Source organism: Opisthorchis viverrini (assembly GCF_000715545.1).
Source record: "Opisthorchis viverrini unplaced genomic scaffold opera_v5_151, whole genome shotgun sequence".
NCBI lineage: Eukaryota > Metazoa > Platyhelminthes > Trematoda > Opisthorchiida > Opisthorchiidae > Opisthorchis > Opisthorchis viverrini.
In genome coordinates this window covers 1,012,105-1,030,122 of record NW_008751807.1, presented here as the reverse complement: position 1 = coordinate 1,030,122, position 18,018 = coordinate 1,012,105, and the positions used below count along the sequence as shown (strand labels likewise).

The 18,018-nt window shown below is 43.6% G+C and overlaps 1 protein-coding gene across 1 annotated transcript in view; it reads right to left on the bottom strand.

Annotated features, from left to right (window-relative positions):
- Positions 1–2: 2 nt before the first annotated feature.
- T265_14170 (hypothetical protein) overlaps positions 3–18,018 on the bottom strand; it is a gene marked incomplete at both ends in the record, with an annotated part of 154,143 nt that continues 136,127 nt past the window's right edge. The window contains 9 exons of the mRNA XM_009172325.1: positions 3–623; positions 1,191–1,862; positions 6,242–7,028; positions 7,231–7,571; positions 9,059–9,607; positions 9,900–10,217; positions 12,830–12,985; positions 14,386–15,999; positions 17,770–17,923. Coding sequence (XP_009170589.1) covers positions 3–623; positions 1,191–1,862; positions 6,242–7,028; positions 7,231–7,571; positions 9,059–9,607; positions 9,900–10,217; positions 12,830–12,985; positions 14,386–15,999; positions 17,770–17,923 — 5,212 coding nt within the window. The remainder of the gene's footprint in view (positions 624–1,190; positions 1,863–6,241; positions 7,029–7,230; positions 7,572–9,058; positions 9,608–9,899; positions 10,218–12,829; positions 12,986–14,385; positions 16,000–17,769; positions 17,924–18,018) is intronic.

Sequence of the window (18,018 nt, the reverse complement as noted above, 5' to 3'; positions counted from 1 at the left end):
TCGTTTCGCCGTGGTTTTCGGTAGATTGGACATGAATAGTATTGTCTCTGAGCGTCTTTGTTTGTTTCACCACCGCCTTGTCTTTTTGTGGTCTGAGCCTCTTGAACCGCATAGATATTTATCACTGACATGATGTCATATATTTCGGCTTTTTTTCGGTAGATTGGACATGAATAGTATTGTCTCTGAGCGTCTCCTTTGGATTCACCAGCGCCTTGTCTTTTTGTGGTCTGAGCCTCTTGAACCGCATAAATATTTATCACTGACATGATGTCATATAGAATTTTCGGCTTTGGTTCGACCAATCGGGATGTTCGTCGATCCCATGCTGCTCCTTCGAGGAACAAACCGTACACATAAACACCACCTTCGGACGGCGGGTCCTTCAGATCTTCCGCGTTAGCTCGAGTCATCTTACTGGCCAGAACCACACTGTCCAATGACCAACCTTCGTGCATTCTGCTCACTTCTTGCCGCATGGCGGTCAAGAACCCTTGAGGATTGAAGAACCCAGTCATCCAAAAGCAAACGGGTCGTCCATTCTCCAGCCAAGAACTGAATTGGGCGTTTCGCTCGATCAGTTCCGTATACCAGAAACCAAGGGTAGATGAGTCCCACGAACTCTGCAAAAGTTGAAGGTATGAAATGGGGACGATAAAGAGGGTGAGTTAACAACCAAGCTGACATAATAACACTTTGGAAAAGAATCAGTATTTGACTGACTTTCAGGACTATTTATGGTTTTGCACCTCTTTTGCTCTTGGTATAAAGTGGCCAAAGAAGCACTTTACATGAGCGATGTAATATTATCTAGGCAGCAAAGAGTGTAAGCTTCTTTTTTTAGTGCCATCCCATTAAAACACTGAAAGACAAACAAACCGAATGACGGTTGGATCCGTAAATTATACCCAATTTTCAGGCGCTTGTTCTTCAGTGGTCGCTTTACTCTCTGCGACCAGTTGCGCCACAGTATGTTTTCCTAGTTGATTGGGGGTAAGGAAAAATTGTCAGTCGTTTTGATGAAGAAACAAAACAACTCCCCAAAGTTCAGTCAGTTGGAAAGCGCTTCAAGCCGATCGAAAATTCCCCGAAAACAATCGATTGCTTTTCAAAATTTTCTGAACTTATACCCAAATTCACTTTACAGCCTTTCCGAAAAATTCGACCTAGTGACTGGGACAAAAACTCACCCTGGTCCAAACAGCCGGTACTCGAGCGTCGTAGATGCAATCCAGTGCGTCTTTCAGAGTATCATTCATAACCACTGTACCGTCGATGGCCAGCCGTAGATCCGTCAGCGTACTTCCAACCAGCGCAATCACCTTATTAATACGATCCACTTCCTGTCTTAGGAAAATGGTCATTGGTTTCAATGCGCCTAGTGCTTCGATTTGCTCGGCCACTTGATACGGAACGTAAGTTGGCGGTAGTTTAGACAACATATCGGTGCACATTCGATGCACAACTGCCTCACGTGTTTCCACCACAGCTGGCTTACCAGCACCACCACTCTCTTCCCCAGAGTCTGCAGCGGTCTCTTTCGGTTGAATAGATACAATAGTTGACAGAATATAACTTGTACATTGGGCCGAGTAGGTTATTTCTGCATTTGAATGCAGTCCCAGAGCTTCTGGGGAATCTCGTTGTGGTAGATCATTGGCAATGTAATTCAGATATTCGTTAGGAGAGGAAAATCGTGGAATCGGGTAATTGGTGGTCAGTTCGAATTCCGGTGCGAACATGCGTTCTTGGAAATAGGTCCGAGTGATGGTGATAAGCAAGCGCAGGTCAAAATCATCAGTCACTCTGCCGCCGTATTGAATTTCAGCAATCATGTATCGCACGCATTTCCAGTCAATACCCTGAATGAAGAAATAACTATGATTTAGTCAGGATCTAGCAGTGACACGATCATCAGTATACTAGTCACATGCGAGCTAAACTATCAACTTCACCCGGGACCAGCTACCACTGTACTTCTGCTGTCTGAACAAACTGTCAAGATTTTGCGACCTAGGATGCTTATCGTACAATAGCTGTGCAAATAATCAGTATCACCGCATCCTCAATCTGTAATGAGTACACGACGATCAATTTTACCAACAAACGCATCCCCGCATCTTCCACTCAGTTTGTTTACAGCGACAAGCAATTAATTGAGTAATCGAGTGAACAAGTAGGTAGGTAGGTAGGTAAGCAAAGCAAGTAGGCTAGCAAGTAAGTAAATAGGTAAGTAAACGACTGGGTGAGTAAATGGGTAAGCAAGTGAATAATTAGGTGAACAAATTAATAGATAACAAATAATTAGCAGCAGGAAAACAACTGACTATACAAATGGGTAGTTACTTAGATAAGACACTGAGCTCCCCAGTCTGACAGTTCACATTATGTTGACAGTGAGCTGCGTCGTATACAGTCTCATGGACTTTTGATGCGTAAGCAACTAGCATGGAAGAAAGAGAAACCCAAATAACTAAGAAACTTAATCTATCATGGTTAGTGAAGGTTTACCAAGCAGCAAGCCTTGAATGTGCGCTAATATTCAGAGTCTGGTTTCGGACACTGGCCATATTTTGACACACTTCGGCTGTTATATTACAAGAAAGTTTGTGCGTCTACGTGAACCCTTGAGCTGCACTGAAGACTATCCGTGTGACACATTCAGTCTCACATACAGGGTCGGTCAAAAGACAAAGGTCATACTAGTGCAGTCTTCTAGCCCTCTTACGTAGGACTAAAACATGTGCCGCCACTTGCATGCTGAATATTGCTAAATTTTACGCCATGCACCTTGCGGCTAGGCTTCCGAACCAAAGGCTTTGGCTGAGAGCCCTAAGTACCCTTCTGTTTAGGTTTGAGTGCTCTGACACCAGCTCAGCCCAAATTCAGCCAATGATTGTTCAAACAAGAAATATAATGTCGATAAATTAACCAGGGCGTGTTGCAATCAACCAGGGTTTCTTACTTGTTGAATACAACAGGGCTGGTGGGCTGAATCAGGCCTATCTTTCTTCTACCTAGCTTTCTTCACTATTATCCCTTAACTCCCTTCCAGGCCCATCTAACGATCACTCTTGTTCCACAGATACTACAGTCCTGCAAAACAGTGACTAATATAACGCCAGAGATCACGTATCTCCTCTGAGTTTGCTTCTCAGCTTTCGTTCCCCTTTGCATATGGCGAATTTCAGCGTGTAAACCCTGAAGAAAACCGGCCAACAAGTTATTCTAACGCGCATTCTTGACACTTTATCAGCTCCAAAAAAGTACGATCTGAAATTCAAGGTTTTTCAGCATCTTCACCTCCAAATCTTGCTAAAACGTCGGATGGATCAATGTGATCATAGCCCTATGTCAATACGTGTGGTCGGTTGAGCTGGAAGGGCCACATGGTACATTCATCAACTTAGAAACTCGGTTTGTAAGCGGCCAACAAACGTCACCTGCCACTTAAATCGAAAATGACTAACAGTGGCTAACCTGAAAGGAACTTAGATTTCAAGGTTTGGGAGCTCATGGGAGTCAAGCTGCACGAGGACGATTTGTGAGTACGCGATCAGGCAGATTGCAAACATACTTCCATGTAATCTCACAGTCAGCTGTAGGTTCGAAGGTAACATTCCTTCTTTATCGACATCTAGTACCAATAAGGTAGATGTGTTAATTGGGTCTGATCTACACTACACGGTTCATAATCATTGAAGACCACAGTGCGCAATTGCTTTTCATTCCAACCGAAGACTTTAGACGACAATAGGCCATTCGGATCAGGTCTCATGGAGTAGGTCCTTAGCTGATCAGTTTCTTGTGGGGTGCTAAAGTTCTGCTAATGTAAAACTGCCGGGAACAGAGTGAATTTTGGTAGGATTACTTGAGTTCGAGTGATCTATGGACGCCTTCTCCAGCTGAGTATTGTCATCACGTTAGGGAGGCTGACGAGTTGGCAACCAATTAGTGTGAGATCAGACGTAACAAGGGGGTGTTTACGTTACGTGTATGTCATTTTGGAAGGCCAACGCCATCCTTTTTCAGTTTCCATGTTATGGTCATCCAATTCTCAATTTCTTCATAAGTTAACGGACGACGGCGCGAAGTGCTCACTGAAACCAGTACACGTCTGGTATGGATGAAAGTCAGACAAACATGTATTTTAGCTTGAAGGCCGTACACCGGAAACTACATGGAATACTCAACCGTCTCGTGCGCTACACCATGAGATGGTGAAAACAGAACCCACATGACAAAGCTTCAGTGCAAAACGGTGCTGTACCACTTGTTAGTTTGTTACCCATAGCATTTGTGGATACGGACTGGTGTTGTTAAGTCTCGTGTATCTATACTGTATTTCCGTCATGTGAGCCCTACGGTTGGAACTTATGTTTATGATCTTGCTGAGCCGTGCTTGAGACACAACGACAACTGTAGACAACCATAGTCACAGCCAAAGAAGCGACAGCAGGAAAAAACGAGCCTCAACAGGTTTAGGCTGCTAAATTGTCCAGCAATTGGAACCAGCTTCTGGATCTGGTGTACTACTGTGTGTGTGGCGAAGTCTCGGTTTGGATGGGTTGCTTTCTGTACCACGAAGTGGGTGATTTAGCTGGAGCCTATCATCCCGTCTAAGGGAAGGCAAACACCACACCAGGTTGCAGACGGCAAAGACACGTGTTCAAGCAATCGCATGTTTACTGTCTAGTATTTCATGAATTGTCATCCTTTGCGACATCGTATTGTGAGTGACGAGACGGTCCCATTTCATGCAACCAGAACACAAACCAATATCAACAGAGGCTAAGTTAGCAACAAATTTAGTCAGTATAGAACAGTGGAAGCATACTTTGTGGTGCTATTAGAACAAAATGGAGAGATACTACTATAGGACTAGAATACATGATATACTGCAGTCGTCCTCATACTAATGGACGGTGCTCAGTTGGCTTTCAGTGGTAATATCAGTGGCAATAAACGTACTGCAGTATGTGCCGCAACGGTCCCCCGGAACTATCACATCAGCTTGCAAAAAATGGATGAAAAAGTTTCAAAAACAACAGCCGTCAAATAGTGATGATACCTTCACTTTATAACCTGCGGAAACTTAACTGTTCCAAAGTAGAGTCAAATCGCGTTGTAGAAAACGGTGAGGAAACTTGTGCAACAATGGGAGAAAGATTGACATGTGTGTAGCAAGAAGAAGCTTTGGTGGAGGAAACTGACTATAATATCAACGTCATTTAAATCAAATCGATCTGTCCTACACCAGTGTATGAACTTTATATTGTGTCTGAACTTTTGAGGTGGTCCAGGAAAGAACAACTTTCCCGAAAATGCAGCCTTCTGTGCTGAAAGGCTGACAAGTAAAGTATGGCTGTTCAAACCTTGATGCGAATCACTTCAGGGCCCCGAATCGCGACCGTCCGGGTGGTCGTTGAACACTACCATTCGGCACGGGTGGATGATCAGTGCTGTGGTGGACTCGTGTAAGCTTATCGTGTGTGATTCTTCCTTTCTGGATGGGTGGATGATCAGTGCTGTGGTGGACTCGCGTAAGCTTATCGAGTAGTGACTTCTTGTGTGATTCTTCCTTTCTGGACAGACTACTTGTTAGTAGTATAACGAGATCTACTGGTATTTCCCACAGAAGTTAGCAGGTAGTCAACATTTCACCGACAGTTTGCCCCTGAAGGTATTTGATCACCAGGGACATCCACAGGTGAATGGTTTTTCAGTTCCCCTACTAGGTCCACAGGTGAATGGTTTTTCAGTTCCCCTACTAGGTTGCATTTTGAGTAGAACACTGTATTAGCTTCATAGCACAAGGTGTTCTTAGCTAGAAAACAACACCTGGCCTTATAGATGGAGTGCTATCAAAAGCGACTGGACTTACAGTAACAAATGTCCACTCTTAATAATCAAATGTGGATCTTACTTTGGAATAAGGAATTTCCTTATTCCCAGTCGAGACTCAACTACAGTAAATGAAGTCAGGATGAGCACGTTCAGAGATTTTTTGTCCCATTATTAAGTGCGAGCGAATCTCGAGCACGCCTCTAAATCGTTAGGTGACTAAGTTATTTTAGAAGCCAATTTCATCACTATAAAAACATACGATGTGTATTTCTTTCGTCACAAAAATACTGTGGTCTTTAATTTCGCTTACTTTAGAAAATAAGTGAGGAATTATGAGTAAAAACTTACCATATGCTTTGTGCTAACGCAAGTGGGAACAAAAGCACAGACTTACGCTGACTTTTTGTGCCTTTTTGAATTCCAAACTATCCAAGTGATTCTGTATGAACCGTACACTAGCATTGAAATCTGACTGGTTGAATTCATATGGAATGCTCCAACCCAAGGGACCGAATTTACGTCTTTCCTGGACGGTACAGTGTAGAAATGCCAGAGCATAGAGCATTATCTTCCAATGCACGGTCACACAGGTGTCCAGAAAATCCTGTGTGACTTCAGTGTAGGTGCGTGACAAGTTAGCCTTTATCCCCTCTGGTGGTTCATTGGTAAACTTTATGGCTATTTGAAGGAAAGTGATCGGGAAATTTTTGTGTTCTTCTGTTGTCACCCAGAGACGAAAGCGCTCATGGAAACCTCCAGGGAGCATTTGACCGCCTCCAACTCCACCCTCTGGACCACCCACAACACCTCCAGGTCCTCCTTCTGGTCCTTCGGCTCCGACCGCTCCAGACGCACCACCAGCACCTCCCTGCGCAGCCGCTGCACTGCCACCACCACCGCTACCACCCGTACCACCGGCACTAATTTCTCCAGAGAGCAGAAGTAACAGTTCTTCTACATAGTTTAAGCATAAGTGACAGTTTTGCAATAGAACCCATTGACCTTCGTGCATCGCTTGTTTGACCAGACGGCGGGCGTGGATCTCTTGTCCCTGGCCCATAGAGACGGCATTGATCTCAACTTTGGCACGACGTGCAGCTTGTTCGATAAATGGAGTAGGATCTGCGCCCATACTTAGAAGGCCGACTAGTGGAGTACGTGGATCCGACTCCAACACAATCCTTAAAACGAACGTACAGAGTTTTGGTTAGACGAGTGACGTTTCAGTAAAAGAAACGTGCTGAAACAGAGGTATGGAACTCTTCGCAGACATAAACTATATCACACTGTTTATTACCATGAAGGAGCAATTTTTGAACTTTTGATAAAAACACAGTTTAACTTTTTCTAGCTATGAAAGTGACAAGTGCGAATGGCACTCACTGTTCCATGTTAGCTGCAACATCTTCACAAAATGCCGCACCCAAGTTATGGGTGATATATTTTCGTGCCTGTTGCATCGTCCGATCGGGACACCATGACCTAATCAGTAACAAACGGCGGAAAACATCGAGGGAATGCTCGTAACCACAAGGAATAAGTTCCTCTTCCGGGGCTTCCTTATCAAACCATTGGCGCCAGGCCCGTTCAGAACCAAGAACTTGCTGAATTATATTGGCGAACTCATTCAGTTTTGACAGTGCGACCAGGTTTAGCCACGTCATGTCAGTGACCCATTTGCCAGGTTTTGGTGGTGCTAGTTTCAAGTCCAGAGCTGAGCCTCCCTTTAATGCGTGGTAAAAAGTAGAATAGAAATCACAGTGTAAGAAAACACCGTAATGACAAAATAGCTCAAAGGAATTGGTAGATCGTATTCAAACCAGAACTCTACCGAATACCGGTCGATCAAGCGTATTACCACTATACGTCTGCACAGGGCACCGACATTAACGTGTAGATGGTGAATTAACTATGCTTCGGCTTTTGATGACATATGGCTTGTGCTTAGGGGCTTGGTTGTTCACGACATTCTCCGTTTTCGTTCCAAACTAATCCAAGGCTTCATGATTGTATAGTCCGGAGAAATACCGGGTTATCACTTTCTTCTTACGATTCTTACTCCTGTTCCACTGTGACGAGAGCCAAGATTCCGAAAAAGCTGTCTCACTAAGGCATATTACCACGAATATGTATGTATAGTCAAGAATCCTTTTACTCAGGGANAGCAGGAATGTCCCTTCACATGTAACCTGCAGTTGAATTTATGCCACTTGTATGCTCCTCAAGAGAATAGTGTGACATGTTTTCCTACAGTTAGATGATTGAATGCACCTCACGGAGACCTGCGATTTGATGGCATGGAAGTTATATAATGGGTATCAAAAATACTTTCGTTGAGATTGAGGTCGTTTCAACAGTCCTATAGAGACTTGTATCGCATGTGTTCAAAAGCTAAGGGCTTCAGTTTTTTCGGAAGGTGTTTCATCGGCTTTGCAGTTCGTTAGGTTGAGTTTCTTTTTTTTAAATTCAAGCTAATGCGGACTCAGTTGTCTGCGTGAGCTTGGACAAGGGGTTACCGTGTTCTTGCGTTGAGAAGACACCGCCTGTTAGTATGGGGCTTGCATATATGGGGTAGAATAGACAGCAATACATGCCAGTCTTCCGTATGGCTTGGTGATATATCTCGGCTCCGCCTTAGTAATTATATCCAATCTGTGGTACCGTTGCTATGTCATCGTTATCACAGTGATTTTTCAGACAGAACTTGGCAATTAGCAGCTCGGCGGTTGGGCATTTCAGTGGGTATTTCAACGCTGTTATTTCTGGTCGCTTGTTTTATGAATTTGAGGCACTGACCAGCTGGTGTGTCATATGAGGCTGGAGGGGCATCATAAAATAGTTCCAATCTCCTTCGGAAATATCGCTGATAGCCAGCGAAGACCCGTTCCAACTAGCCATAGGAAGTCAGGGTATGCAACGCGCAGCTGGCTGCTTTAGACATCACGCACAACTCTTACCCCACCAAATTCCTAGTCCGGTAACCGTGAGGCTATGGTGGAGTATGTGAACTAACTGGTGAATATTTTCATCCGTCCTTAAGAGGTGCAAACCTATGACGATACCCAAAGAAGTGCACAATATTCCTCGTCGATAAAAACTCATGGCAGGAAGAATACTAGTTTATACTGCTGAAATCGACCTGCCGAACCTCATCATTTTTGCATCTGGATACCGAGGTCAGGAACAGAAGTCATAAGAACATATGCCGTACCTGGATGAAGGTGATAAATTCTTCTTGGCGTATATTTTTCCTCTGTAAATCGATTCGCAATGTGAGCAGTAGCGTTGTCATGGTCCGATCCATTTTGAACATGCCACGCACGGTGAACGCCCATACTGATCGTGTCATATAGTTGATAATATTCTGAACGCGCTTGGAAGTGACTGGACATGATTCGGACGAAGCCATGGACTTATCAAAGAGGCGCAAAAACCGGTTCAGACCCGTATGATACATTGGATTGACACCACTGAGTTCCGTAATAAAAAAGTATAGCAATGATCCTCTTGCCGCAACGGGTCGGAACTCTTCGCGAGCAGCCGTTATTTCAGCCTCGGTGTCTTGCGCCAGAGTGAGTTGGTGTGCAACTTCGATGGCAGTCGATTTTGTGGTTTGAAGTACATCCACCAGTCCTTGATCGTCAACTAGTGAACCTTCCGTGTTAGCTAAGCGATATAAAAGGCTATTTTCCAGTTCCAGAATGCGTCGACGGTTAGCGGTTGTGTTTGCGATGAGTGTGACTCTTTGTGCCTCCAAGTCCTGGGAGGAAACGAAAGCGAAAGTAAAATATGCAACTGCTCACAACGACTGACTTTATGGCTTTTCATTTCTTCCTTATAACATTTGTCTTAACGAAAGCGAAAGTAAAATATGCAACTGCCCACAACGATTGACTTTATGGCTTTTCATTTCTTAAGAAAGGCGGATAACATCTGTCTCGAAACAGCAGGCAAATGTGGATCAACAATCATCCTAAAATAGACCTGTGAGAGTCTTTATCACAAACAACAGTTTGACAAAGAATCCTCACTTCTTTTTCTGTTTGAATCACCCGCGCCAGGAGCTGGTCCTCAAGTCCTTGGGATGTGACAGTAAAATCGATTATTGAGGTTCGGGCTGCGATCTCGGGTGGATAGGCAGGATTTGGTAGCTTGGTGGTAAAATAGAGCGTGAAACCTTTCTGAAGATCTATTTCTTTGTCGCCCACTTTAACTTTCAATCCTGTCCCCGACTTTAGGAAGTTTTTCTCCAAGACTTCGTCCAACGAAGGATCTATCTCCTCGCCAATATCTTCGATCAGAAGTGGTCTACCCTGCGAGAGAGAATCTTCCAAATGCGTTCGGAAGTATTTGTGATTCATGGTTGTAACCTAGCGGTAAGAAAATTAGAAAAATACGATATGGTTAAGTGGCTAATTGCACACATACTTGTGCAAGCCAACACAGACTATGTAACATTTCGATTTCTGTGAAAGGCTAAATTGACCTGCCTTTAATGGCAAGAACCGAATTTCCGAGCAAGATTGCATTACAAAAATGGGCATTTGTTTGTGGTCATTTAGTTGGTAACTATCACCGGTTCGCTTAATGAAACCCAGGAAACGTGGTTTTTTTAGAGAGGAAGACAATTAGCGGAAAGTATTGTTCAAAGGGTTAGTCAAATTTTATAGAATTGCATGACAGAAGTTCGTCTGTAGGATTTTATTATTTGTTGGAATTGTCCACAGTTAGTAATGCGCAGTGCACTGGTATTAGCAAATCTTTATCAAAATACCTGCTTGTTGTCTCCAAGCAAGGCAACTGAGCCGCTGGATGCATCATTTATGCTGGCCTCTTTCTTTGTTTCATAACCTCTATTAGGCTACCTTCCATGGCCTCTCAGTCACCGCTAAAATTTTCATCTCAAGGTTATAACACCAACTGAAATATATTTAAACCAATAAACCAATTTAAACCAAACCAAAGAATATTGTGAAAAATGACTGTGTTCCCTAGGGGATCTCCTTGGGTCCCTTAAATAACTAAACGCCAGTTTCATGTATCGATGGAAGCGCCACTTGATTTCCTTAGACTGCAGTTACCAATGTTCGCTTCTGAAAGGAGCCGGCGCTCCACCAATGGAGCTTGAGAAACAAGGGACTAGAAGGGACTATCATTTGCCTTTTCCTTTTAGAGTATTAGGTTGGTTGTGCACTGCTTGAACTCAGTGTTAAACGCAATAAAGCCTACAGGAGAGCATAAAATTAAACCCTCTATAAATAGATTTAGTCTGGTTTCTGAGAATAATGATGAGTGAGGACACTATTTCGAGTGAACATCGTTATCACCCTAATGATATGGAAGACAGACATTTCTCCGTTTGTTGCACCAAGCATTCTTTTCCTAATCATACAGAGTAATCCGCACACGATAGGTCATGATTGGAAGAAAGGGAACGAGCCTCGCCTTAGAGCTGCATTCCTTTAGGTGGATGCACACGACAGTGAATCAATTTGCTGGTACATGGCGAAGTATACGAAGGTTGAAGTAGTTTATCTAAGTTTATTTTTTAACAACAGTCTTTAACGGAGTTTGCGAAGTCGTCTGGAATGTACCGGAGATTCGTGACCGCAGACCCCACTTATTTGCATGACGTACATGAACTCAACAGCTCCGTGTAATGTATCTCTTGAAGTTCTGGCTACTCGTGAGTAGTTGAACTTCTATCCTAACTCACGGAAGACCTGATAGTAAGGGGCCGCAGGTGTGAAGTTCTTTATTCCGACCGGCTGGCGTTTCATAAAGTTAATCTGAACAAGTTCTCGTCATCACTATCAGTTAGATTTATTGAATTAACCATTGTTATCCTACACCAAATTCTGTCAATTGGATCCAACCTACTAGAACGGTTAAGGAATTCAATATTACAATAAAACAGCCTTAATTCTGCTAAGTAGTCCCAGTAGTTCAACGCGTTATTATGGTGTTTTATCCTACACCAAATTCTGTCAATTGGACCCAACCTACTAGAACGGTTAAAGAATTCAATATTATGATAAAACAGCCTTAATTCTGCTAAATAGTCCCAGTGGTTCAATGCGTTATTATAGTGCATTACTATATCTCTTGTCCGCTTGTCATATAAGTGAGGTGCGTACTGCCAATACTGTGACCGTTTTCTTCACTGTTCTATATCTGACGCTGAGAATCGCTACCCGAATTTTCCCGTCAACAAAAATCTCGTCCAAATCATTACAAAGCAAACTGCAATCCCGCCTACATAGGACCGGTTGCAGATAGAACATCAGTAGACCTAGAGCATGTTGACGGTACTGAAGCCTTGGTTAACGTCACCAGGTGATATATGCTTCTAGTTTCTCCATCTATTATGACTGTTTCAAGCCGTACCTCAAGAGAAAGGAACACAGAAATTGCTGTTCCCTAACTCGAGCTTCTGGATTCAGTGACTGTTTGTATTGGGACACGACAGCCTTTCGTTCGTACATCTGGCACTTGACGCCATTTGTTCTCCATGAAACCTACATGAAATGATTGACCCACCATTCAATCGATCTCACTGCTTTGTTCCGGAGAATTGTGCTCACTTAAAATTTGAAGGAGATGAAACGGAATCAAATTATTTGTCCGTCTGCCTGCCACCATGCTGATGTCATTTTCACTCTATTGACTGAGTGCGCACCATACATTCGTGGCATGCACTTGTCGAAGAGTATAACCAGGAGCAAGTTTGCTGTTGGAACCGTTTATTCTTGAACCCAAGGTTGTCTGGCAAGAATTCTTGCCTCAGTTCATATTATAGGTGGAGTTTCACGAGCTGAGTAGCTCTTGTTCCAAATCTGATGATGATCACAGAAATTTGGCAAGTTTCCCAGTGTACCGTAAGCATGAACAGATACGCTTTAATCTCGCCGAAGAGAAAAAGGAAAGAGGTAAAAATGCAGGTACGTAAGTTCCAGAGTGATTAAAAATAACGATTGCTTACCATCAGATCGTTGGCCATCTCGTGACGTTTGATCCAGTTCTTACCCTGTGACTGAGGGTCGATAAGTAGAGGGTATCGTGAAGCTTGCGTAACAATAATGGCATTCTGCACGGATAGATCGTCACTGGGCAAGCCCTCCAAATTCCATTCACTCACCTACAATAGAACGCCAAAAACGGTTCGTTTGGCGAACAAGACTGGTGTAAGATTAAGGAGATGACCGTCCAAAAACAAGGAAGATATATCTTACGAAACTACCGGTCGAAAGACATCATCAACGATAAACACTTGTGTTGTTTACAAATCTAAGGCCTATGGGTCAATTTTCGTTCCAGCGGTGTTCATTCGCATGCCGACTCGCGAACAGGAACAGTTAGCCACAACTGGAGCAAGATGAAGTTTTCTCGAGTTTTCATCAATGCAAATTCGAAAAGCTAGTCACCCTGGTAACTCTGACTAAAGGTTGTGAACTAATTGTGAAATCCTCCACAGCCTGACACAACTTCATCTAAGTCGGGTTGTATTAGACGAACGGACGAGTTGAGTGTTCCCATAGTTGTGCTGTCGTTTAGTACGATATTGTCAGTTCCCGTATTTAAGAGACTCAAAAGCTCAAAATAGCCTTGCTTCTAACTATTGTGTTTCACATTGGCGTTTAAGTAATTCAGGACGGCAATGAAAAGTAGAAAACATCGCATTTATTCCGTTTATGCTCTGTATACTCCATGTATGCTGAAGTATTAGTAGATCGGGAGAATTTATCGGCTGTTGATCAGGTAGCTGTTGATCCGTCTTCCGAGCTTGGCAACTGGCTTGCAGAATTTCAGTCACCAATCAGTGCTTGACTGATGGTGCGCGCACTGATACCGTCTCAGTTTCTAGCGAAACCAACTGCCAGCTTATTGCAAGCCGATTGCCAAGCTCATTGAACAGATCAACAGGCATCTGGCCAACAACCAGTTTGTAGATATACGGTTCTGGGACTTTTCCGTGTGTGATGACTTTCACTCTGATAGCCGTGTGCATTATTCGATCTTGATATCCCTCGTCAGAAACTGACCAGAACGATCAGTATGACCATTCAGCTTCCAGTGTAGGAACACAATGCTACCCAAACATCGGACGCAGGTACCTTCATGGTAATTACAATGTGAAATGCACGGGGTAGTTGATGATTAGCAATGCTGACTTAAATTAATTAAGGCATATGTGGGGTCAACGGACTCAGCCTGACCAGACAGATCCAATAGACGTTCGTGTCATCCTTCAATTATAGAACATGACCTTTACTGTTGATGAGCAGCTTGCGAACAGTTCAAAACTACCTTGAAATGGAATAAGGTGTTCTTGGTTTATCATTATGAGTTAACGAAAACACAAGATGGAGGGGGAAATATTTTATGGTATTCAGTCGATTCATGAAACCCATTCGAACCACCCACTTAATGTGCCATTCATTGTACCTGAGTGGAATTAACACTGGGTATTCGCCTGTAATCTTTCCATTCTTGTATTATTAAATTTTAGGCCATCATCGTAAAAGTAACCTCACTTACCACAGGTCCTTCAGTAAGCATATTGATTAGATCCAAATTGACTGTGTGAGGTATTTGACGACCATTTAGTTCTTTGTACCAGTTCCCCATAAGACGATTTCGGAAGTCTTGGTTAAACGGTCCGCTGTACGAAAGGAACGCCGTTCCAATGAGTGCATCGCCTATCAAGCGATTAACCTGCTCCTTCAAAGCCAACGTTTCTTCACTCCAACGAACCTTTTCACCGGAAAGACCCTCAATCAGCATAGTGGCTGTGGTCATCCTACGCCTACATGTGTCTGCATCATCGGCCAACTCCTGTTTGCGACGCATCGCAGCCTCGTATTGTTCGCGAACTGTGTTGAGCAGAGCCTCCTTCTCAGCCAGAAGAGTTTCTGCTTGTGCCAGATCTTTGTTGGCTAAGTTCAGTTTACTTTCCATTTTCGCCAAGTTGTCTTTCAGTGGAATAACTTCTTTGTTCACCCAGTAAAACTTTTCCATAGCCAAGGTCCAGGAACACAAACCGGCGACGTTGCCACAAACCTTTTTGGCTGCTTCCAGATTATAATCTTCTTGTTCCAGATAGGGTTGGATCAAATCCACTGTTTCTTCATTGATTAAATCACGTGGAAAGTATAGTAAATTGTTTAGGAATGTGCTGGCTGCCATCAGTTTGAGTGCCTCGGTCCATGACGTTTTGATGGAACCCGGTCGCTCGGGATCTTTTTTGACAGGATCAACTTTTCGTTTGAACAACAAAAGAACACAGTCCATAATACGTTGGATCAAGTGAGGAGGCTTGGCTAACTTTCGCACCGTGGATATATCGCCCGGTTTGATCGTGTTAAGTGCCTCTTCTGCCTCTTCTAATGCTGGACGAGCTGCTTCCAGTTTGTCTTCGGCTACGGCCCTTTCTTTCCTTATGTGTTCAACAATGGCCAGACACTTGTCTTTCACCGTTAAAACCTTATTTTTTACCTGTTCGGCGGCCTGCGTTTGTTGTGTCACGTTTACCAGGACAGCTTCGGCTTCACGGTTAGCAACTTCCAGCTCCTTTTCCTTGTTTGATAATTCCACACTTAGTTTTGAAATCGATTCCTGAGCCTCCATCAGTTTCTGCAGCCCTGAACCCAGTCGAGAAATGTGCGTGTTTACTTGCTCCACCTGTTCGTGGTAGACTTTCTTGTAACCATGAATGAAAGAAATGTACGATTTTGGTGTTACGTTAGCGGTACGACGATAACGCTCGAAATAGGCTGCACAACGTGCAGTCACGTCATCGTGCACATCGGCAATTAGGGTGATCAGGGCGTTGCGAGTGTTCGGACTACAGGCCATTTCGTAATCACCCAGAAAGTGTTGTGCCACAGCCAGCAATGCATCCTGTGGCCAGCGTTGGAACCAGTCGATTGTACAACCAGAAATCAATCCAGGGAAGTACAGCGCCCGCTGTCGGAATTTCTCACCGACAGGAGAGAAGCACAGAACGACATGCAGGTTCTTGCGCACACGGAACATGAAGTATTCGTTGAGGATTTCATTTTCCGGAGGACGTTTCGGAAATTCTTTCTTCATTATCGGTACCAGTGCAGCAAGGACCTCATCCATTTCGTCGCGTGCGAATAAGCCGGATATCTAGTTGCGGGAAAAGGGAAGAAGTGTCAGACAGTAAAATGGATATCGTAACATTCATCAAGCAGCTTGTATGAACGAACAGCGCAGAAAAGACAATTTTATTTAAGAATTGACTTTGTATCAACGGAGATTCAACTAGATGCCTGCCTAGTCTCCCGTTTACATCCGAAGATTTTCCGGCCTAATAAGTAGTTTTGTCATTAGAATGTCAAGAGGATATTCAGTACACAGTAGCCTCATCATTGTATATCAGTCCGTTTACTTTCCTCCTGATAACTTACAGGGGCAGTCCTAACTATCAAATCGTGTTATGGTTTAGCTGGTCAGGAATCACAGCTCCTTGTTTAAGTGTATCAAAGGAATTCACTTTTGCTAGTTTGGAGGTAACTTATTTGTGAGCGCGCATCAATTTCCAAACTGCTCAAGTAATAAAATGAGTTTTTCGACTACTGTCGGTGATCCAGTGGGAAGACATCGACCAACTGTTGTGGATGGATGTACATTTCTGGCATCATACTACTTATAGGGCTTCTGAAAACCCTTCGAAAACCCACTACCGGTCTCGCCTCTGTTGCGTCTCATCAGGAAAGCATAGTCCCCAGGACTACATTAGCCCCGGTTTCGCCTCTGTTGCGGCTCATCAGGAAAGCATGGTCCCCAAGACTACAATAACTTCATGTTCTGTTTTAACAACAGATGATAGACAAACGATTATGTACACTCATTCATAAACTAATCCGGTTTTAACAAGAGACTGAAATGAATCCCAGCTGAGTCCCTCACTTATTCTCATGCCATTCTTCGTTATTAAGCCTGACGGGATTTCAAATCTAAAAAATACCAGTGTGTTAGCTTTTGGACCTTGAGTATTCATAGTGTGGCCGTTATTTTGCCTTTTCACCTACCAGTGTTGTACGGTAGAATTGAGACCTTACCAAATAAGGCGTTTCCCTGACTCAGTCAATGCATGAACCCCGCGAAGAAACTGAAGAAATCGATTGTGGGCGTTGAGGACTGACCGATACTTCTAAAACTGGTGATTTTGTGCTTTTCAATACTCATTCGGGAAGACCGTGCATCATTCCAGTGAACTGACACAACTTATGCAAGGGAATTTGGGAATTTTGGTGATTTCGTCCTGTGAGTGAAGGCAACCTATGCTGGAAGGCAGAGAAGCACTGTACAGCTGTTTCATCCTTATCGACAGTCATCACTAGCACGCATCTCACGAAACCCCAGAGAGTCACAAACCCGCGACCTTGCGGTTAGTGGTTTGAACACAACCGTTCGGCCACGAGCGGCTAATCAGCGGTGCGATTAAATCGCACTTAGCGCCGCTCAACCTTCAATCACGAAACCACGTGACCACGTGATGTGGATCCCGTAATTGGTTCTATATGCTGTCTAAGCGCGATTTTGTACATTTCATGTTGCAGCTGCAGTTCGAGGATGGAAGCTGACTCTTAAACACTTATTTCATCGATTAATTATCTTACCTATCAAAAACCCATCCATACAAAGACAGTACGATAGACATGGTCAGCCTAGGTCGCAGTAAGCAGACACGGGGCACCTTTCTGTTGCAGTAACTTTGTCGCCTCGGTTTTGGCTTTCTTTTCACGTTCCACAGAAGGGACGTCTTTGGATGGTTAAAATTTATACTTCAAGGTATCACAGTCCACACGGTTCCTTCTTGAGAATCCTCGATAGGTGCAAAGCACACAAACCGTTTGACCGACTTCATATCATCTGTGGCTAAAAATAACTTACCATTCCAGAAGCCAAAATATTGTTTATGTACTCGAGAAATCCTTCATCTTTGACATCAGAATCGGTGAAAATGAAGGTTACACCTTTGCCCTCCATGCCAGCTGTCCGGTAAAGATTCTTTAAATCCTCAAGTAGATTGGACACGTTGTATGACCTAGAGGAAATAAATTCACCGCGATAGCAAGAGTTTGAAGAGTTATATCGTCTATTGGTTCTAAAGTGATACTCAGACGATGGACCATTCCCATT